At 37.2% G+C, this 21,263-nt stretch overlaps 3 protein-coding genes across 3 annotated transcripts; 2 read left to right on the forward strand and 1 right to left on the reverse strand.

The window, feature by feature from the left end:
- The first annotated feature begins 591 nt into the window (after positions 1-591).
- LOC140780710 (single-stranded DNA-binding protein WHY1, chloroplastic-like) lies at positions 592-5,094 on the forward strand. The gene is made up of 8 exons (XM_073126431.1): positions 592-918; positions 1,007-1,101; positions 1,189-1,281; positions 1,413-1,507; positions 2,163-2,236; positions 2,763-2,851; positions 3,951-4,107; positions 4,783-5,094. The coding sequence occupies exons 1-7, from the start codon at positions 690-692 to the stop codon at positions 4,062-4,064; spliced, it is 789 nt and encodes a 262-aa protein (XP_072982532.1). The 5' UTR covers positions 592-689; the 3' UTR covers positions 4,065-4,107; positions 4,783-5,094.
- A 5,792-nt stretch (positions 5,095-10,886) lies between these two features.
- Positions 10,887-13,889, forward strand: LOC140800639 (WRKY transcription factor 72A-like). The gene is made up of 4 exons (XM_073155405.1): positions 10,887-11,165; positions 11,809-12,366; positions 12,568-12,681; positions 13,003-13,889. Exons 1-4 carry the CDS (start codon positions 11,106-11,108, stop codon positions 13,645-13,647), a joined length of 1,377 nt encoding a protein of 458 aa, XP_073011506.1. The 5' UTR covers positions 10,887-11,105; the 3' UTR covers positions 13,648-13,889.
- Positions 13,890-14,144: 255 nt separating this feature from the next.
- Positions 14,145-20,026, reverse strand: LOC140780534 (uncharacterized). The gene is made up of 9 exons (XM_073126161.1): positions 19,669-20,026; positions 19,459-19,546; positions 18,718-18,831; positions 17,959-18,041; positions 16,864-16,978; positions 15,465-15,556; positions 14,866-14,931; positions 14,676-14,769; positions 14,145-14,409 (listed from the first exon to the last, which is right to left on the reverse strand). Exons 1-9 carry the CDS (start codon positions 19,908-19,910, stop codon positions 14,299-14,301), a joined length of 1,005 nt encoding a protein of 334 aa, XP_072982262.1. The 5' UTR covers positions 19,911-20,026; the 3' UTR covers positions 14,145-14,298.
- Positions 20,027-21,263: the final 1,237 nt, after the last annotated feature.

Consider the following 21,263-nt stretch of genomic DNA (forward strand, 5'->3'; position numbering starts at 1 on the left):
TTTGACCTAACAAATGGTAAGGGACGAGGAGGCTGGCTTTTTTCGAGATGCTGATGCTGATGCTGACATTCTTTTGGCAGGTGGTGCTCCTGTCAACTGTGAAAGTGCATTGACTAATGAAGCTTAGGCCGTGCGCGAGGCTCTGGAGCAAGCCGAAAATCTCAGTATCCACTCTACTTGATCATCAAAATAGACTCCAAATAGCTTACTCAGTTTTTGGAGCGTAAGCAACCTAGATTACAAAAAACCTTATTAAGAATATACTATACTTCTTTCCTTCTTTCATGAAAGTTAAAATTAAGCACACCCTTACAGAGGGAAAATTGACTGCTAACACCGTCTAGCAAAGCATGCTTGGTTAATCTCTTCCGCTATTTTGTGGACTAGTTCAGGAATGCGTGAGCCTTCCTCTATCTTTTATACCTTGATGCTGCTGGTACTCTTTAAAGGAGGGCAGCAGATTGTAACATTTTGGGTGAGCCTTGCCCTTTCTTATTGAAGTTCTTAATTACCAAAAATAAAAAAATAAAAAAAGAAATTGCAAGAGCGACCGCACGCATTTAAGCGGCCACGCCCGAGCCCTTGCAAGTTACAACAATTATCTGCGGGCTTGGGTGTTAAACCGCCGAAACAAAGGATAAAACGCCTTCACCAACAAAACCCTCGCTCTTTCCCAACTGTTCGACGAAATGCCGCTCTCATCCTCACTCTCTATCCCTCTCCAAAGCTCTCGCCTTCCTCTTCCCTTCCTCCCCTCCAACCCTCTTAGGAATGGCTTCTCGGGCCTCAAAACCCAAATCCCTAACAACAAGAAGAGGCCCTCTTCCTTCACCTGTCGCCACTCCGACTACTTCGCGCCGCAGCGTCTCGCTTCGAGGTCGTCGGAAGACTCCTCCTCCTCTCCCCAGCCTTCCGGAGGTTTCCTAGCCCTTATATTTCGCTTCTCTTAGAAAAATCCACCGGTGAACTCTTTATTGATTCATTTCTCTGTTTTTTCTTCCTCCAGCTCAATCGTCGAGAGTTTTCGTAGGACACTCGATCTACAAGGGGAAGGCGGCACTTACCGTGGAGCCGAGAGCTCCCGAGTTTACTCCGTTAGACGTGAGTAGTACACTTGAGCTTTTCCTTTGTTTTGTTTCTCGCTCTCTTGTTGGGTTTGATGGTGTCTTTTGGATTTGTGGTGTGTAGTCTGGAGCTTTTAAAGTTTCGAAGGAGGGATTTGTTCTCCTCCAGTTTGCTCCTGCGGTAGGAAGTCGCCAGTATGATTGGAACAGAAAGCAGGTCTTTTTTTACTCCCTTCTGTTTCGGTTAAAGTTTATTTACTATGAAAAAGTCGCGACCTTTGATATTTCTTGCTCCTTGTAGAAGTCCCTGTTAGAGTATATTGGTTTTTGAATATTGTTTTTATGCAGGTTTTCTCTCTGTCTGTGACGGAGATAGGAACTCTAATAAGTCTTGGTGTGAAGGATTCATGCGAGTTTTTCCATGACCCCTTCAAGGGAAGAAGGTAATATATCTGCCACATGTGATTTTCTTTTGGTGCATGGCCTTACTAGCTAGGGCATACATATTTTATTCCTACGTAGGTTGTGATGCTGAGCCATACATTACTTTTGATTGTCGCTACGTCGGGGTAGTTACTTGAAGTACCTTCTTCATTTCTTCTTTCTTTTTTCTGTTTCTTTTGAAGCAAAGATGAGAGCCATCTTGTTTCATTACAAACAAATAGAATTTCCTTACAACACCATTCAGAGAATGAAAAGGTTACGAAATGAAACTGTATTATAATACTAAAGTGAGAACAACCTGTATCTGTGGGGTAGTGTATACTCATTTATAGCAGATTATACTGCACCCCCTCAGAAATATGCTTTTGTAATGATTCCACAGAATCATACATAAAAGTACAAAACTTGCTTTTGTGAGAAAATTAAATTTGACTCAACCTGTTTTACTTTCTTTTTTTGTGTTTTCAGTTTTTAGTCAACTGTCTATTGTGAAACCACTTTGAATTGAAACTCCTCATACTTGTACCTGTTACCACCATATCAGCTTGATCCTTCATGCTATCATCATTTTCATTCAAGTAGATTCCATTTTTAGTGTCATCCCTGCGGAGCATCTTAGTCCTTTAAACTTGAATAGATGGTTGTCTTTTACAGTGAAGAAGGCAAGGTACGCAAGGTTTTAAAGATAGAACCTCTGCCAGATGGCACTGGCCACTTTTTCAATCTTAGTAAGTCTTTCTTAACTTATTGTCTGGATGACATGTGAACACATGTAAATGCTAAATTTTACATCAAAAGTACAACAAATGTAACATAAATTGTTTTCTGAGTTGTTCCTATAAGCATGCTTACTATCTGGAAGGTAGGCTGATAACATTTGATACTTTACTGTCTGGAAGGTAGGCTGATAGTGTGTTTTCTATAAGAAGGATCCCATTGCTGACAATTTGTTGGAATAAAAATAAGCATATATTAATGGAATTACAAGGTAGAAAGAGCAACTTTGTATATTATTATTTCATTATATGGATGTGTTATATATGTATGTGTGACATGTCAGAGTTTCCTTATTCAAATAAGCGTGCACATTTATTTACTGGATTATGTAAGTACGTAGGTATGGGTGCAGTATATGCAAACTCAAACTATGTTTCTTTTTTCCTTTTCCCTGTTAGCCACTATTGCCTCGTATGATGCTTTCAATAAGCATGAATGGGAATCTTGTTTAAGGGCCTCTCATCTTTCTTTATGTAGGTGTTCAGAACCGCCTTCTGAATGTGGATGAGAGCATTTATATACCCATTACAAAAGCTGAATTTGCTATTCTCAACTCGGCTTTCAATGTAAGCCATATTTTTGCTTAATTCTGCCTTGTTTTCTTCTTGCCATTCTTTAGTAAAGAAAGCTTAATGAAAAGTTCTTCTCGCTGTTTTTTGTTTTGTTTAATTACTTATTGCCATGGCTTTGTTTCCATAGCTCATAGTAATATAACATATCATTTATTGCTTTATTCTTGTTTCATGATATAGACTGAATTTTCTCATGAAATGCCAAGGAAATAATAGGGAACTGTAAGAAAATTTTAATTGTTATGGAGCTCACCTTGGCGGTAATTAATGCAACTGACAACTTGATGTTGTTGGTAAGTGACTAAGTGCTAATGTTGTCCGACAAAATCCTGTTGCAGCTCAAGTGGTTTTTTCATGTCCTGTTAGCTTCTTTTACTTTTTTTTTCTATTTAATTCAGTGTCAAAAGGAGTGGTTTTCGTGCCATTTTCATTTTATTTATCTGCATTGTGCAAGTTCGTAATTTTACAACCAAAGCCATCTTATGACTTTTCTGTAGAAGATTCCTTTGTTGTGCTGATGATGGGTCATATAGCAGAAGAAAGTCTTACTGGCTCACAGTGAGCCCTATATATATTCCATCACACGGTCTGTGCATAATTCAGATTTTTCTTCTGTAAAATTTTGATATGTTTCTTGTTGCTGGAAATGAGTGCATAGTTAGAGATTTTGCACTTCATATTTTCAGGAAGTGACTTGTCTCTGTTAGTCAGAATGCTATTTTGTATGATAGAAGTGGATGGGAAAGAAAGTCAGAATGTTGGTTGATAGGTTCAGAATGTTACCTCTATGTTTCTAACATGTGACACCTCTATATGTACAGATCTTCATTTTGGCATTATCATCTAACTCCTTTGTTTTGTTTATTTTGTAAATTCTGTTTAAACACATTAGATGATCTTTAAACAAATAAATTTGCTGAGGCTTTAAGTGGCATGCAGACCTTATAGATATAATTGTTTCTGTTTTGATTCAATATTAAAATGACTCACGTGGTCTTGCTATATTTTTATCTCATGTTCCTTTTTTCTTCCATGTGCATCTTAGAAACTTTTTCACCTTTTAACAAGAAATTGGTTTCTGATGCTTCTACAGTTCATTTTGCCATACTTGATTGGTTGGCATGCATTTGCAAATGCAATCAAACCAGCGGATTCTACTCGTTTAAATAACACGCGTTCTGGGCCTGACTTTGAGTGGGGTAGATGAAGGATATTGTACTGAAAGAGCTGAAACAAGCAGCATCAATGAGGTATTCTCAAATTTTGCAAAAGTGAATCCACTTCAAGTATTTCTAACAATCACATCAGAGTGTCCGAATCCAGTATCATCTTAGTCTCTAATCCAACATAAATAACAGGCTTTAAATGAGTTAATGATTTTGTTTTCTTATAGGATTTTGATGTTTTCCTATTAGGCTTATTAGCAGTGTCGATGAGGCTGTTCTGTTGGTGGGTCTCGTATAGTTAATATGTAGCCTGTGTGATGGTTTGGTTTGTTTCAAGCATTTGATGGCTTCAAATCTCAGCAGGCACTTTTAAAGCCTATTTACCATTGTCATTGCTAGATATGTTGGTGTGATGCATTTTCTTTTTCTATCCTCAAATAGTCTTTGGAGCAAAGAGTTGGAAACACAGTAATTGCGAGAAAAATGAGACTCTAGGCAATTCCACAAGATCATAATAAGCCAATTTGGAAAGAAAGGGATAATTGATATGAGTCAACTGGGGACATATCTGTAGAATGATGAATAAAAAATGATATAGGTCTGGCAAAGGTTGGTTAATGGTACTATAAGAGACAAAATTACTGTCATAGGATTCAAATGAAAGATAATTGATGAAATTGTCAGTGAAACATTTTATGCCCGTATGTCGTGCTTTGCATATACTCAGATATTGTCATTGTTTTTTCTATTATTTTGCAGCTGGTTAGAGAAATACACTTCTGAGCTAGTCTTACCAGTGTAGCAGCTCAATCTTCTCATTAACTGAGTAGACAACAAGAACCCTCCTCTTCTTGGGAGCAGCCTAAAATCGACGGCTTATTTTTTGGAAACATCATATTATGCTTTTCTCTAGTAAATATTTTGACGGCAAATTACTTGGGTAATTATACTCTTTCTGCAGTGGAATTCGTGTCTCCTGTCCTATATTTTGTAACCCTATGAAATTTTGCAAAGAAGAAAGCGTTAACATATTCACTATCATCAGCAGTGATGCACTATTGGAGATTCAAACTTTTTCATTCCATGAGGCTCCTTAGTGGCTATATATAACATTACAACAGATATTTGGTTTCTATATGCAACTTTTAGGGTCAACTATGCTTAGATAGTTTTATATAACATTACAACAGATATTTGGCTTATATATGCAACTTTTAGAAGATGTATTCTAGAGGTAAATTGGCACACCATAAATAAAGTTCTCATTCTTGTTGCTTTCTTTTGTGCATGAGAGGAAATTCCCAAGCTGACCTACCAATGGCATCACAAACTCACTTGTCTTACACTAAGGTCAAAATTCATGAGAGAGAGAGAGAGAGAGAGAGAGAGAGTTAAATAAGTTCAATTAGACCTCGACTAGCATGTCCATCTAAACAATTTCAACGTACGGCATTCAAAGTTTTCGGCATGATGCCAATACATTAAAAGAAGTTTAAGCACCGTATGATATCAGGAGAGCAGGAAGTCTAATCTCAGATCCACAATGCCACTACTTACAATAAGACGTAGATTTCTCTACTTCTGTGTTGAAAACTACACATTGACTAAATCCTCCTGAGTTTCTCTCTCTCTCTCTCTCTCTCTCTTCGCTTTTTATAATGTGACCTAACGCTACACCACTGACATTTGGATTATGCTCTGCAGCTAATGACAGCTAACCTTCTAAATTGTGAACTTATTAGTCAAAAATATTCTTAGAATTAGGTTATATCCAGGTTTATTAATAAATTTGACCCACTTAGCTAATTTTTTTTAAAAATTCTTCTTCTGCAGCATACTGGTTATTTCATTGGTTAAAAGGAAGTAAATTGTTAAAATAATTTGTCTATCTTCCCCTCATCACCAATTGAGACTAATTCAAATCAAATCCTACAATTCGTTTAGAACTATGTTGTTAATTCTTCTCTTTAGCAAGATTAACTGAAGGGGAGATTAGTGCCATGTAGGTGATTAGATTAAGCGTGTGGATGCCCTGAGAGAACTTGAATGTTATATCCTGATAAGATTAACTGAGTACTAGAGAAGTTGGTCGAAGTGGGTGGGTTTAATGAATAATTTGATGTTTTTAGGCCATGATGGTGATGCTAACAACTACATCATATCACTCTAACATCAGATGGATCAATGTCTCTGAAAGATTGCAGAAAAAGTCAGGCCACTCTCACTAGGTAGGGACCAACCTATTTTGATCCTCTCTATTTTCATACTTGATACGGGAATCAAATCTTACTTGCATTGATGTACAGAGCTAAAGATGCCAGAGTTGCAGCCTCATCCTAAATTTCTTACTTTAAAGCTTGATGACAGCATTAACTTAGTGCAATATTATAACTGCAATTTGGATGTGAACTAATGTGTCATCACAAGGTTCTCAAGGCTTCAAGTATATTGAATGACTTCTCGTGGGCTATCGTGTCATGCCATCGATTGAGTCCTTCCATATGAAATAAAACGACAAATGAGTACAGATTATTAAACTTATCCATTGAAGAAGTTGTTCCAAAGATTAAATAGTTTAAGCCTAAGAAACATAATAATGTTGTCATAGCTGATGTTTGGAAAAGTTGTAACAGGATAGCTTAAAGTACTCTTCATTGACCTAAATACCTAATTAACATATGAAGGTACTGCTTGCTTCATTACATTGAAACATTGCAAATTAACCAGAAGATGAAGAAGACAAAGAAGAAGAAAGTCAGTTTTCTCAGCTACCAACCTTGTAGTTAGTTCATATTGTAAAGGAGGAAACCATCATTATTCCCAACTTAATTAACACTTACTCTCTCTAATATTAAAGTAAATTAAAATAAAGATCACAAAGTTAAAGGAGCTAGATTTTTTTTTTAATTTTTTAACCCACTGCATGAACTTGATAAATCACACCGTGCATGATGCCAGTGATAGCACTGTCAAGAATGCTGATCTACCCTTCTATAGTGCATGTATGGTTAAAAACTCGACAATTCTCCTAATCAACTTCTTATTTACTAGTTAATACGGTCCACGTTTGAAGCCATTGGAGTTACGCAAACATGGCAAGCATATACTAACTGCATTTTTCTAAGAGATCATTAATTATAATCAACATGAAACCGTACCAAGTAAATTTGTTGGAGATATAAAAACAATGAGACAGGTGGGGTGTTCAGATTTTGTTGTTGATCTACTTACATTGGCACCATTCTAATAGTTGGAAAGTCGATCTCTTGTGCATCATGTTGTTTGATTAATTACAGTAAGTGAGCTATCTGGCTATGTAAATTTGTCTCTTACCTATATGCCAATTAATCAATTCATCACTTATTCTACGAAGAGAGACAGGTGTATTGTTTTTAGTGCCCCAAGAAAGAAGAAGTCAAATCGTAGGATTACAAAATCAACTCGAATGCAGCAGTATTTATAACTCGAATCCAGTTAAAGAATTCGAGTTATGTATCGATCTAATCTAACATTTCCCTCCTTAATTAGTACAGTCCACATCACTTACATCTTTTTCCAACAGAACCAATTTGAAACAAAGGCAGATTAAACCATCATTATCTAAATATAAGTTAACTTGGTCTACAGTTTATTTTAGTTTGTGTTACTGGGATAGAAAATTCGCAGATCGTTTCGCTTGGTTTAAGTAGGTGAAACTGACCCATTTGGTCATATTGAATACATATTTTTGTTAAACAGATTAGAAGTTGACAGTGTATGTGACATGCCCATCTTTTAGGATGGAGCTTGATCTTGAAGTAGACATGAACATGATACAGCTACTCCACCATTAATATACTTTTGTATTTTGATATCCTGATCTTTACTTTGTGTACTTACTAGCTTCAGTGATACGATGGCTTTGAAAGGATTAGGATTCGACCATATCTGAAGAATAAGACTAGGTTCCCATAACTTCACAAAAGGTCTGAAGACAAGAAAGGAAAACAAAAGAGCTCCAATTAATGGCAGTTGCGTTGATATTTCTTCTGTGAAAGTTGGTGGTGAAGTTATGTAGTACATCAATCAAAGATAGAAATGATGTTATATGGCTTTTGCTAAGCTGCTCATGTTGTCCATGAATATATAGGTCTAGCTAAGACATGAATTAAACCCTGACCATTTTCTAATTTCTTTTCTGCAAATCTCTATGAAACATAAGCAGACGAGCCAAACTCTCAGATAGTCTTGAATACTTTAAAGATTCCATTTGAAATTATTCTTTTTGCTAAAATATCTTCTCTTATATCCACTGATAGAATTTTCTTAAATGCAACAACCAACTAAACCTCTAAAATTAATATTTCTACACACTTAAAATATGACCTTCGCATACTTTTTGGTCTTTCTTCTTAAGGCGTTTCAATCGCTCATTTAAGATTGAAAGAGAGAAATGTTAAAGAAGTATATATAGTAACAAACAAATCCTTCCAATTAGAACACTATCTCACGTAAGACTAAGTACAAACACTTGTACTATGATAGCCTCATAAAGGAATGCCGTCCAAGCATCAGATACCCACATTCTTTAATCAATTGGTCTTCTTCCAAGGGTCAATAAACCAGAGAGGGAAGTCTACGAGGACCCACTGATTACTCTTCCCCTAGAATTATTTGCAAGGCTTTTATTTTCTCCCTTTATTTTATTTATAAGAAATGGATAGGAAGGACCCCTTCTAATTCATCCGTTGACTAACCTCTTAGCTTACTAAACTCAAATTAAATTATCATGACTACCTCACCAAGTTCTATAATAAAAGGGTTCTAGGAATATAAAATTCGTTCTGTAGGAAATTCTTATGAGTAGGGTAGTTGTGGAAGTACTCCGTAGCTGATATAACTTAAAATAGAAAGTAGGTTAAGTGCTGATGGTCTCTCAAACTTTGTTATGTGATAAATTCCCAGAATTGTGTTCATATGCATCTGGGACCATGTATCCCTCCCTCTGCAAGTCTCCATAGTCATGATCACATATGCTGATAAAACCATCGGTTATGTGATCATTTAGAAGAAAAAAAAAATCTACTTTTAGCTAATCCTATGTGTGGATAATCACAATGCCAGTTTAGATATTTAGTAGGCCCCTTTGATATTTATTCATCTTACCACTTGATAACTCATAGCCTTATCTTCTCAAATAAATATTTGCTACTTGACAAGATTTCTCTTCCTCCTAAACTAATGCTTCAATCTCTCTCTCTCTCTCTCTCTCTCTCTCTCTCTCTCTCTCTCTCTCTCTCTCTCTATCTGTCTGTGTCTGTCTGTCTGTCTGTCTGTCTGTCTTATAAAACATAAGCTGACAAACTTCTTTGTTGTTTGATCTCCCAATTTACTAAAAGTTTAGAATCAAAATCAATACCAAATGAATCAGCTAAATTTGAGGGCTGCTAAGTACACCATCTCCTAGGGCACAATGCACTGTGTGGGTTGTGCTAGAAACATGAAAGCATGCTTACACCCTTTAAATACTTTACATATATTACTAAGGAATCTTAAGGAACCTGTATTTTTTTTTTCTAATAGTAACCTTCGTCTAGGAGATGAATATATAAATAAAATGGTGACAGTGGATAAAGGAGAAACAAAGTACGCGTCGGTAATCCATTCTAGGAAACTAATTTTCTATCCTCTGGAAATCCACTTCTAATGCCAACAAACTATGCCATACATATAATGATGTATTCCTCAATTCTACTTACAACTCCCTTACAAAGAAAAAGGAATTAACTTAAGAGTTAAGCACATTTCCAATACCCCTTTGCCTCCATTAAAGTAGCAAAAGAGAATTTACTGAAGTTAGTTCTAACCCTTTAGTGTCTGTTATATTATGATGAATTTCCTGCTAGTAGATCTATGAAGGCTAGATTAAAGTGAGGGCCAAATTAAGAGTTGCTAATGAAAAATCTAACATGATCAAACACATGCAAGCAAGAGTTTGTATACAGTGAAATCTCCACATGAGTTTGCTAACCGAAACTTTCAACGTTTGGGGATCTAAAATAATAGCAATAACGAATGCATTGTACCTCTTCAGCACCATTTGGTTCCGGAATTTATTGGTCGGAATCTCGAAGACCTCAGCATCGCCATTTTAAATACTATTCTAAGTAAATGGTACAGATAACTCAGATCAAAGGATTACTATATAATCAACTGACCAAGTTGGATTTTTTTCTGATAAACTTAATCAACTGAGTCTATCTTAATGGTTCACTTTAATGCGGAAGAGACCTTGGATCTTGGATCATAGTCGAAGTCTCATATTGGAATTAGCTTATAGGCTGTGACAAAAGGAAAAACAAATTCACAAAGGAAGGAAGATAATGATTGAAATGCTTGAGATTAATCAAATAAATGTGAATCTTTCCTCAAAGAAAGCTAAACTATTCCACTAAAAGCAAATGCTTATACTATAAAGAGAACATAATTTAGATAATCAACTTATGAACATTATTTAGTAGATTTTGTTAATAATATATAGGCCAAATTGTGAAAATATGAATACTCTACTATGTTCTGATCTTTGATCTTTGACAATGTATCAACATATCTTTTGACCAATGAAGCAAGACAATTTCTTTTCTTTTAACAATTTGGCGACATATTGACTATATTATCACTAACTCTCTGGATCCCGGAAACCTATAAGTCAATGAGATAATAGCATGAAGTCTATGAAGATGGTTGGAGCAGAAGGCATTGGGCTTACTACGATATATGGGGAAGATAGTTTGAATTCTACTAACGGGACCACCACCGGAAGGCACGGGACCTACCGGAGGGTGCGGCTGCAAGGGCTCTCAAGTCCTAATGAAGCAGTCAGACATCATGTTTCACACGTTGAAACCTCCAATATTTTATATATTTTGCTTCTCTCAATCACCCATGAGGTTGTTGACGGCCTAATACAGATAAGCACAGAACAGGAGGCTGATTCCATTTATAAGGAGAAGGGTGCAAGGACAAAAGATAAGGGAAACTAAGTACTAGAGATCTAAGAGAAGGAAAGGAGTAATTGGTTTGTTTCCTTTGGTGTGGTGCTGATGGAAGGAGCTGTTGTTCAAGTGGAGAGGAAGGCTGAGCAATTCACTGAGAACGCGCAGGTTTGGAACGCATTTTTCTTGTAGATATCCGAGTTTTTACTAATTCATGCAAAATCTATGGATCAGGATGCTGTTTTCTTGAACTTTAAAGGAATGAATGTACTGAATTCTTGATGGGGGGTAACATCATTAAGCGTTCTAGAAATTAATAATACTGATTGTGGTGTCCAAAGTTATGTTTAATTTGCTGGACTATATGATTGTAGACAACAAGCTGTCCTTTTGTTGTTCAATTAAGGCATCCCCAGTAGATCTTTCGAAGAGCACAGACGCCTTTTCTACTATATATTCTTCTGTTCTGAGGAAAAAGATCTTCTGTTGTAGTTAAGAAATAAAAATTCAACTGTAGATTTTCTGGACTAAGCCTAGAGAAGATAGGGAATAATCTAGATTGATTAAGATCTGCAATTGGCTTTAATTACAACTTGTGTGGATTTACCAAAAATAAATCTTTGTTTCCTCATATTTAAATAGCCTATTCAAAAGTTTATATGGACTTAAATCTAATGGGATGATCATCTCAGGGCAGTGGTTAAGTTGTTCCAGCATATATGATCATCTTATAGTAACTAATATCAGATTATTGAGCTTAGTAGCGTTTGCTATTAATTTCTAATCCCTCCTATCTTGTTTGATATCATAGGAGAATAAACTTGAATCCTCAAAGGCAGAAATGACTGAAGTGAGAGAAGAGAATGAAAGATTGAAGACGATGTTAGAACGCATCGTTGAGGACTACCGCTCTCTCCAAATGCACTACTACAACGTCAAGCAGCAGCAGGAGCAAGCTAAAAAACATATCCACTCTCCTACTTCTACAGACAATTTGGAGGAATCTGAACTTGTTTCCTTGAGCCTTGGCACAACTACAAGTAGCCACAAGAAGGATCAAACAAATATCACCACAAGCAAATGCAAAGAGAAGATTAATGAACAAATTGACAAAGGCTTGACTCTTGGACTAGATTGCAAATTTGAAGGGTACACTAGTAGTACTGGTACAGATGAGCCTGCTGTGGTGAATCTAACCCCAGACAATAGCCCTGAGGAGAGAAAGGAAGAAGAGGCAAGGGAGCTGTCATGGCCGCCCAGCAAAATACCCAAGAGTTTGAGAAATTGCGACGACGATGAGATTTTGCGACAAACACAAGCTAATAAGAAGGCTAGAGTTTCAGTGAGAGCCAGATGCGATGCCCCAACAGTAAGTACATTCTTTACCTGCAAGTGTGAAGTCTAGTTTATATGCATTCGATCATATCATTGGAAAATATATTTTCAGGTATTCATTTGACATGTACCTGCCTAAGCTAGCTGAAGAATATTTATGTTTGATTAGATATGAACCTCTAAGACTCGTCTTAATATTGGTTAAATGAGATCCTTTGTTGAATTATGCTTGCAGATGAACGATGGATGCCAATGGAGGAAATATGGGCAAAAGATTTCGAAAGGAAATCCATGCCCACGTGCTTACTATCGCTGCACCATTGCACCAGCATGCCCAGTGAGGAAGCAGGTATATATATATATATATATATCATTTGTCTTCTAGATTTACTTTCCAGTAGTAGTTAAATAATAAGGTAATTCATCATGTCAATGTTAGATATAACAATTAAGATGACATTTAGTTAGCTAATTCATTATTACGGCAATAGTCTCCTTGTAAAGTTGTTAATTGCAATAGAGAAAAAGGTATTGTGTTTTTAATTAGCTTCATGCAAGATAATTAATCACATGAAAAGAATGAACGGGAATAGATTTATTTGATCGTTGTTATCTCTCAAAAGTTTTATATAATACTATATGTTATAAACTTTTTCTGTCATATTTGCAGGTGCAAAGATGTGCAGAAGATACATCCATATTGATCACCACCTATGAGGGCACCCATAACCATCCACTTCCAGTGTCAGCTACTGCCATGGCCTCAACCACCTCCGCCGCAGCTCGCATGCTCACGTCCGGATCGTCGTCCTCGAGCATCGGATCCTCCACGATCGCCACCACGGCCAACGCCGGCCTCCATGGCCTCAACTCAATCTCTTTAGCCCCTTCCTTAAACCCCATAATAACACTAGACCTCACTGCTCCACCATCATCATTCAATAATTTCTTTTCAACCTTCAAAAGTTACTCCCCAAAAAACTTTAACTTCTCTTCTGGATACCTAAGCTATGCAAACCAGCTACATGATAACAGTAGAACTAGTATTAGTTCATTGAGCAATATCAGTGGGCTAGCTCAAGAACCAACTGGCGCAACTCAAAGCCAGCAGAACCAGTGTCTGACCGACACGATTGCGAAAGCAATCACGTCGGATCCGAGCTTCCGGTCGGCGTTGGAAGCTGCGATAACCTCGTATGTAGGAGTGAACGGAGCAGGCCGAGGTGGCGAAGACCAAGGCCATGGTTTCAAGTGGGGAGAACACTTGAGCTCAGGCTTGCCTTACACAGCCAGCAACTTGAATACAAGGACTTGATCTTTCTACTGTGTTCATTAGCCTATGCAACCAAGTAAAAAGTATGATATTTTTGTCACTCAGTTGTAATTCTCGCGTATCTGTTTCTTGGAATATTTGTACATTATCCAAGTTGTGATATTCATTGATCAAAATATCAAGGAAGATGCAGTTTGGGTAGTGTTTGATGATGTATATAGTTCAAGAAAATTAGCCAGATTATTATGAGCAAATTGAGCTCAATAGAAAAGAGGGTTGCAAGATGTAATTTGGTCTTTTGGGGGCTTCTAAGCAAAGCTCATATATTGCAAAACTGGAAGCAATTCAATCCAATTGTTGCATGTATGTATGCCTTAATTTGAAATAAAAAAATAAATTCTGCGCTTACTGATTAATGAGTAAATTAGAGCCAAGGAAGAAAAAAAAAAATGCCACGTGGAACAGCCTCTCTGGTAATTAGGGTAAAAATGGCGTATATCTTGCTCATGCCATACCTACCATGCACTGAGACAATGGGAGGCCAAAATTAATTGGATACATTTAATATGATTTTAATTACATTGATCAACAAAAAATCATGCTAATAGCTTTAAGATAAGATTACAACACCAGTTGCAATGAAAAGCTATTGCAATGGCTTGATTGACGAAGAGGATAACTTGAGGTTAATTTTCACTTGGAGATGGCTCTCATAAACCGGTTTACGGAACTAAACATGCTCATGGCTTTGACCAACAATGAAGGTGTCTTCTCCGATTCCTCTGCTACTTTTCCCAATATCAGCTGCATATGATGATGGTAAAGCGTATTAATGTCAAAAGAGCACATAAAAGTGCCAGAGATTGGATAAAAATCTCCAAACAAAATTAAAATAAGCTATTTAGTTAGAATATTACAAGGTAAAAGAAAAGAAGTCAGGAAAAGAGGTACAATGTTCAGGAATGTCAAACAGTGGTCAAAGTATTTCATATAAAGAACCTAGTTGTGATTGACAATTGATCGGCAGGATTTAAGCCAAGGGAAAAGAGTTAATGCTTCCAGGAACAAACCTCGATATCGGTTGCATCAGGTCGGCTAGGTTGCTCTTTAGCGAGCAAATATCTATTTGGCCTATCTGCGTCATCATAGAACACTTTCCAGAGTCTGTAAAAGAAACCAGAAAACAGGAACCAAGCTTCAAGATATGCTTTTGATATCTAAGTGGGTGTTTCACAGCATAATGACATCCATTTGGCTCACCCAGGATAGCATCTAAAGATTGCACCAGAAGGCAACGGTCTCATCGAGTAAACAGTGGTAAAGGTACTGCACATAAAACAAATTATATTTAGTTGTGTAACAAGACAAATGCTTGCGCTGCAAGTCCCACCTACAAGACCCATGCCTTACAGAATCATCATTCACAACCAAAGGCTGCACCATGATCCTGCGTTTCTAATATCTCAGTATGCATCACTTCTTGTCATAAATCATAATATAGTATAATTTGACGAGCATAGCTAGGATATTCACCATGAAGATCTGCTAGTCATATAGGAACCATCCAGAATTATTCAGTCTCATAAATTTATGTTTTGAACAAGAAAACATAAAAGGTGATTCGTATTCTAAGAATTTACAAAGATCTGGCAGTTTATGATAAGCTTCCAAATACCGAAAATGTCATATCTTATGTATTTTCAGTAAACAAGCAAGAAAATCAAGATAAAATAGAAGCATGTTTCTGGAAGTATGAGATCACTCCAGTCCTGTACTCTGAATTGTGTAGCTAAATACCTAAAGATCACAGAACGATGACAGTAAATAGATTAAGTACTGAAATCACTCAAAAGCCATACCTTAAGAAGTATCTACGTAACTTCCGGACATTGAAGCCAACACCAACATCTTCACTCACAAGGCGTGGGTTCCACATGACTAGTGGTCTTGGCTAACAAAAGGAGAGAGAAATTCTCTGTAAGCAAGAGATCCTACTTAGCCTACATAATTGCATCATTACATTCTACACTTTGACTACTACAGAAGTCCTATTTCCATCATTAGGCCCCTTGTATTGATTGAAGAGATGATGAAACATGGAGGGTAGCTTTAGGTTCACACTGAATTACTCACTAGAGATCAAACAACAATAATGAGGACAATGCTTGTCGATTATGGCTACAGTGAAAGTAACATGACTACAAACAGCAAACTACAATTTCACATGCATTAACATGGATTGATAATTTTTTTAAAGAAAGAAATTGACAATGGTGCCTTTGGATGTTATAGAGCAAAGTCTATGCACAATGAATGATTCAGTTCTACGCAGCATGAAAATGATCAAATGATGCAGACAGAATATGGTAAGCATATGTCGATATTTTTCTTTTGAAAAAGCATATATAGAAAGTTTTCTAAAAAAGAAGAAGCATATCTACATAGAGCAAATTTTGAAAACAGGACGACAGAATAGGGATATGAGCCATATGACTGTATGCTTGTCATATAATATGATTAAGGAGAAACCATTGTGGTATTTGTGATAGTAAACCTGCTAACAAGAATCTCCAAATTTTTCATCAACAGAAGGTATGCATCTACAAAATGCCCAAAAAAATTATGTAAAACATGAATTATCAAGGTGCAGGAGAATAAGGAAAAATGTCTACAAATAATACCAGTTATCAATTGCCATTATGAAATGTGAGCATCCTTCAAATCAATAGACTATCTCTCATCAAATAACGTGTAAGTTTATCATTTATCACAAAGGGATCTGCTCGACCAACTGAAAATAGATAGCAGTCTTTGATTAATTTGCCATATCTTTGTAAGAGTGACCATCATTACCAAAAATGAAAACCATAACCGCTTACCGAAGAATTCAAAATTTCAAACACACTAGATGTATCCAAGTCATATTCTTATTTTATCTTATGTATTGGATGTGCAAAAGAAAGATATACATGTTATTATCCAATGAGTCTCATATTCTAATTGGTATCCAACATGAATCTTACCTCCATATGGACAAAGTGTATGAAGAACCAGGATTTTTAAGGCCAAATGTGGTCATTACTGTCTTCTGATCAGGGATACAATGAAGATCAATTTATAATTATTTTTTGTATAATATTCTATCTCATGATCATGTTCATGTCGATAGGATACAGATTATTTTAGTTTTCACCATGTAGAATGTCACACGCAAAGCAGGCAATCTGATTATTTTCTTTGAGAAAAGATGTTACATACTGGATCATCAGAAAGCTGACTTGCAATTCGTTCCACATATTCCAACATCTGGTAATCAGGAATTATCATAACAACAATTTCATCCTCATCATCTACGGGTTTCCGGTCACTTAAGCTGCATGACAAATTGGAAAAGAATTAAGAATTGTACTTCATTGAAAGAAGAATGATTTAGCTAACAAATCAGATACAGATCATTTTCCTTCAAGCAAAAAAAAAAACCAGCAATTCAATGAAATACTGAAAGGTATGCAGCAATTATGATAAGGAAGGTCAAATGCCATGAAAGAGAAAAAATGGTATATGAATGATACAGTAGAGAGACTGAGACAATAAATACATCAATTTGTTGTTAAAACACTATGAGAGATCTCTAGATGGTTTATATATGCATAGAAGAAGCTAGAAATACTTTAGAGACCAAGTAACAACAGAATAGTAGAAATTATCTTCTTATCCTTAATAATTTTGGAGACAGACACCTACCCTAAATTAGAACCTTCCATTTTGTCTCGTTGAAAAGCTTCTGGACATAAACAAACATAAGAGGTCACAACTCATATAGCAATAAGGAACATAACCAAAAGTTTATTCTTCTTGTTTCATCTAAAGCCATTGCTCGTCTAGAGATATCCTGTCAGGAATTTAATATCGATTCAAGGAGTTGGTATCAAGTATTAACTAAACCATGAAACTCTTACTTTATTTACATAACAATATAGACCTAAGAGGCTGACCCACTTATACCAGACATGATGGTTAACTCGTCTTAAAAGTTAAACCATGCTGCAGGTACAAATTAAAGAAGAAATAGAAAGACTTAACCGGGTAGAGTTATTCTCTTAGTAAAAACTGACTAAAATGACAGCAGGTGAAAAGGCTGTTGAAGGAGATTACTTACGCTTCTAGCTCAAATCTATGTTTGATTTTGCTTCTATTCAGCCATAAGTAAGAGAATTCATGATAAACCAAAAGAATTTCTGAGAATTGCAAGTCCATAGACTATATGAACAAGTTTTAAATTAACAAGACAAAAAGAATTTGTCTAAGAAATTACTTCCCCTACCACTAGGGAATACAACAAACAACAGATACCTGGAACACCCAAATTTTGCATCTTTCCACTGATACTTCAGAAGAGCAGCTGCCCCAGCATCAGGAAAAATGGCTTTTACTCTCTACGTAGAAACCAACCAGCAGAATTTAGTGAGTGAACTAGACAGTGAGCACAAGCACAATTCTTAAAACTCAAAAGAGAGAGACTAAAATAAAAGAGTAAACTGAGTTACCTACTGACATATTCCTACATTTTGGGATGGCTTTTAAAAGATTTTAAAAAAAATGCAATTTCAAATTTCCGTGCTAAATTTAAATCAGAAAAAAAAAACATGGATGTTGCGCTAAGATTCTGTGGTCTCTCAGCAAGTCTTTATCAATGGTTTATTAACGGAAAGCAGACTGAATATTTTCCATATGTTACAACTTCTCTTTGTTCTTTAACACATTAAGGAACGAAAGATCTATGAATTTCCATAAGATTCCTATAAAGGCATAAAGCTAATTTAATCCATGCAATCTGAATCTGATGATATATTGGTAGTAAGGTAAGAAAAATGAAAATAACTCAATCATCTAAACAACCACAACATGAATGAGTGAAACAAATTCTGAAATTCTCTTAACATGGGAATACTTATTTATGGAACTACAGATTAGTGTACTCTCTTTAGTATTCAGATCATATAAAGAGACAGTTATGGTTGATAATATTTCTGGAACATTATCTCAAGAACTTGCTAGGGAATGTTCGAAAAAGAAACAAAATGTACTTCCTAAACAACCTTTTGTCCAGACCTGGAATCCTGTCTCTTCTATGAGTGAATCCAAAAATATCCTTGATAATCCCCACAACTCAGCTTGAGCACCTTCATCATTAAGAAATTGAACCTGAGGGATCAAAAGTTCTACCTGCAAGTTATGAAAAAAAATTTTTAATATCATTTACCGAATTGTTATAGGACTGTAAGGTCACAAAATCCCAATCTTATAAATGATGAAATCTGTTTTCAGCAATCAAGGAACTAAGATCAAATTAACGGCCTTCTCGCACTTTTGCTAGATGTACAGTTGGACTACAAAACTGGGGGACTAAATAAATGTGAAGCTTCAAGAAGAAAATGACTATGACTCCCTTGACTATAAGAATACGTTAGAAACAGGACAAAGATGCTTCTTGAATATTCTGTAGTGAATGAATAATTGCTCTTCTAGATCAATAACAATATACACAGTAAGACCATATTGGTTCTCTTATTACTAGAGAATAATTGTAGCATACAAAAGACTGGTCACTTAACTTTCTTCATACCATACCATGAACAATACATTGCTCGGAACTTTCAGAAAATCCTACGAACCTCAGTAGACGCTTTCGAATTTGACAATAGAAGCAGTTCTCAATCTATAGCAGATACTAAAAACTTAACTTTCACACATTGGAACACAGAGAACTTTATCGAGAAAAAAAAACCAGTTATCGAGAAAAAGAAAAGTTGTTTATATTTCAGAAATAGACAAAAAGCAATCATCCCATACTATGGTTCTCATCCCTCCTGAAGCTATAAACAATGCACTCGCTTGACTGGATTGCCGGATCGCACCCTCCAAATCCGAAGGTAAGCAACTGCACAAACACTCGATAAGGGTCAATCTTTTATTTTCTTTTTCTCTCTTTTTTCCAACAATCAAGATAACCCGATTGGAAAAAATCGGTATCGATTCCAAGTTTGGGATTTTATAGCGCACCTGTCATCTTCCAGCACTTCGGTGGGTTCAGAAGGCGAAAAGGTGGGCTCGGGTGCGGAGGACGCATCTTGGCTGTCGAATTTTCCGAACTTAGCACGCGCGAGTACTCTGGAGCGGGCGGAGCTGGAAGGAGGGGTGTGGAGATGGAGGAACGGGGTTCGAGTGGGAGAAGGATGGGTGTGGTGGTAGTGAGATTGGTAGAGGGAGGAGGAGGTGGAAGAGAAGAGAATGGAAGCAGCCATCTTAGGGAGCTCACCAAGTGTTTGCTAAATGGACGAGGAGAGGAATTCGTTTTGAGGTTGTCGTCCGTTGTAGGAACGGCAGCGCTGAAGATGAGACGCCTATGGGGCAGAGTATCATCCTCTACAAGCTAGAGTATAGGAACACAATACAACTCCGTACGCGGCAAAGTAAAAGAGCATAATCCTAGAAACTGCGACTTTTACCAGAACGGAATTCTCTACAACCTGGCTTGCAGAGAACCAGAATTAAGCCAGTAGATAATGTGACGAGTTTCTTAGGAGTTTTTAACCGAACTATATTTGAATAACTATAGTTCGGTTAAAAATATATTTGAATAACTAAGAGCGCAGACTTTCCCAAAATAACTATATTTTAATAACTATATTTGAATAATTCTCGATTCAACTTCCATCGGATATAGGACGGGGGACGAGGGGAAGACGTTTTGAAGCGCTGGGCTTTCTCGTCCAAGTCCGGCCGAGCCAGGACAGAGGCTCCCGGAAATGCCAAATCCAATGCTCAAGGCCGATCATGGGCGTCAGTTGCAGCAGGTCAGCAGTCCACGCCTAGCTCGACGGTGAGACCCATCCCTGCAGAGGTGTTGGCGAAAATACGTTCATAACTTGAGGATTCAGTGGTGATCGACCCGGAGACACTGGAGCGTTGCAGAGCACGATGGAAACTCACACTCTTCGAGAGGTTCTTGGGGAGGGGTATACCCCTAATGCGGCTGAAGGCCCTCTGCCATGAGCTAAGCCAAGAGGGCCCCGAGGCAATGGAGTTAGAGCTTGAAGATTTGCACCTGGCGATAGTGGAGGTTGGAGCTAGGGGCATGGGCAGGCCACCAGTGGTCACAGGGGAGAGCTCGGGGGAAGGTCAGCCCGGGGCAACCAAACGGGGGAGACAGGCCTAGCCGGAACCCCCTCCTCATCAACCATCAACCCAATGTTTAAAGCCATAACGTGGAACTGCAGAGGTGCTCTTAAAAAAGACGCACTTGACAGATGTATAGATATGAACAGAGAGCATAACCTTGATATGCTGGTTTTGTTAGAAACCCACATAAGCTGGGGTGGAGCCAAAATGGTGGCAAGAGCCTTAGGGCGCTGCTGAAACTGGTTCGCAATACCGGCGCTAGGAGTGTCTAGAGTCATTATGGTGATGTGGAAAACAGAGGTAGGCTGGGTGAACGCAGTGGCGGTGTCCCGCTATGCGGTCCATCTGATGATCACCAGTAGGAAGGCTTGGACGTGGATGTGGACAGTGGTGTACGCAAGCAACAATCCTCAAGCCCAAGGTGAACTTTGGGAGGAACTGTCAACCTTGAGGGGCATTGATGTGCCGTGGATCAT

This window comes from Typha latifolia, chromosome 1 (assembly GCF_019914945.1).
Source record: "Typha latifolia isolate L0001 chromosome 1, TyphaL0001v2, whole genome shotgun sequence".
In the NCBI taxonomy this organism is placed as follows: Eukaryota; Viridiplantae; Streptophyta; class Magnoliopsida; order Poales; family Typhaceae; genus Typha; species Typha latifolia.

Bases quoted from the DNA above. Each gene is read 5' to 3' on its own strand.
- LOC140780710 (XM_073126431.1), top strand. From the start codon at position 690: ATGCCGCTCTCATCCTCACTCTCTATCCCTCTCCAAAGCTCTCGCCTT. The intron at 919-1,006 runs GTTTCCTAGCCC...TTCTTCCTCCAG, and splicing joins CTCTCCCCAGCCTTCCGGAG to CTCAATCGTCGAGAGTTTTC. The intron at 1,282-1,412 runs GTCTTTTTTTAC...GTTTTTATGCAG, and splicing joins ATGATTGGAACAGAAAGCAG to GTTTTCTCTCTGTCTGTGAC.
- LOC140800639 (XM_073155405.1), top strand. From the start codon at position 11,106: ATGGAAGGAGCTGTTGTTCAAGTGGAGAGGAAGGCTGAGCAATTCACT. The intron at 11,166-11,808 runs GTTTGGAACGCA...TTGATATCATAG, and splicing joins AATTCACTGAGAACGCGCAG to GAGAATAAACTTGAATCCTC. The intron at 12,682-13,002 runs GTATATATATAT...TCATATTTGCAG, and splicing joins CATGCCCAGTGAGGAAGCAG to GTGCAAAGATGTGCAGAAGA.
- LOC140780534 (XM_073126161.1), bottom strand. From the start codon at position 19,910: ATGGCTGCTTCCATTCTCTTCTCTTCCACCTCCTCCTCCCTCTACCAA. The intron at 16,979-17,958 runs GTATCTGTTGTT...TTTGTCATGCAG, and splicing joins GCAAAATTTGGGTGTTCCAG to CTTAAGTGACCGGAAACCCG. The intron at 14,410-14,675 runs GTTTGTTCCTGG...CATCATATGCAG, and splicing joins CTGATGCAACCGATATCGAG to CTGATATTGGGAAAAGTAGC.